The sequence below is a fragment of the Trypanosoma conorhini genome, assembly GCF_003719485.1.
Source record: "Trypanosoma conorhini strain 025E chromosome Unknown Tco_14.4_contig_01464, whole genome shotgun sequence".
Lineage (NCBI taxonomy): Eukaryota > Euglenozoa > Kinetoplastea > Trypanosomatida > Trypanosomatidae > Trypanosoma > Trypanosoma conorhini.
Window position 1 is genome coordinate 1 of NW_021705327.1, and position 790 is coordinate 790.

The 790-nt window shown below is 58.2% G+C and overlaps 1 protein-coding gene across 1 annotated transcript; it reads left to right on the forward strand.

The window, feature by feature from the left end:
* On the forward strand, positions 1 to 790 carry Tco025E_10096 (phosphoric diester hydrolase; the record flags this gene model as incomplete). The annotated part of the gene is made up of 1 exon (XM_029376885.1): positions 1 to 790. A coding segment is annotated over one exon (790 nt), but the record flags the coding sequence as incomplete, so codon positions are not given.

The following is a 790-nucleotide window of genomic DNA, read 5'->3' on the forward strand; positions in this document are numbered from 1 at the left end:
ATTCATGCATGGAACCCTGTACGTTGTACACGGCCATCCGTTTTTTTTAACAGGGCTCAACTCGGAAACGTTCGAGGCCATCATGACACAGGTGGAGTCCTTCCTGCAGGCAAACCCTGCGGAGGTGCTCGTCATGCGTGTGAAGGAGGAGAACTCGGATTTGGACGAGGACCTCTACCGCTGGGACCAAGACAAATTTGAGGCGGCGATCAGGCGCTTCGACGGGATCCGCGACTACGCGTGCAGAGACGTCCGCTGCACAGTTGGCCCCTCGCGCGGGAAGGTGATCTTTCTTGGCGACGGGGTCAACGTGACGAGGGCGGCCAAGCTACCCGCAACCGTCCCGACAGCCACCACCACGACAAAACCCCCGAAAAGAGACCCCGTGATATGGTGGGTGCCTGCGCATATTGATTCGCCCCTTCCCCCCAGATTGGCGGCCGCAAGCCGCGGCGCGACAGACGAATTCGTGCCATTTCTGCAGTACGATGAGGTGCTGAAGGTCCAGCAGGATAAATACGACCTGCACGGCAAGCAATGGTTGCTGTACGACAAGTGGACGTGGGTGCGGGACCTGTTGATTGAGGTGTCAGGCAAGACACGCGACTCGGGCGTCATCAACTACCTCTCTGCCGCGGGTGCTGTTTTCCCCTACTTCGTTGCCTCCGGGAAAAGCTCAGTGAATGGACCAAGCCATTGGACGGGGCTCTCACTAAGTTGTCTCGCTAACAACTGGGACAAGTATCCTGACTTCCCACGCAAGGACTGCACCTGCGGTCCAGGGACGATA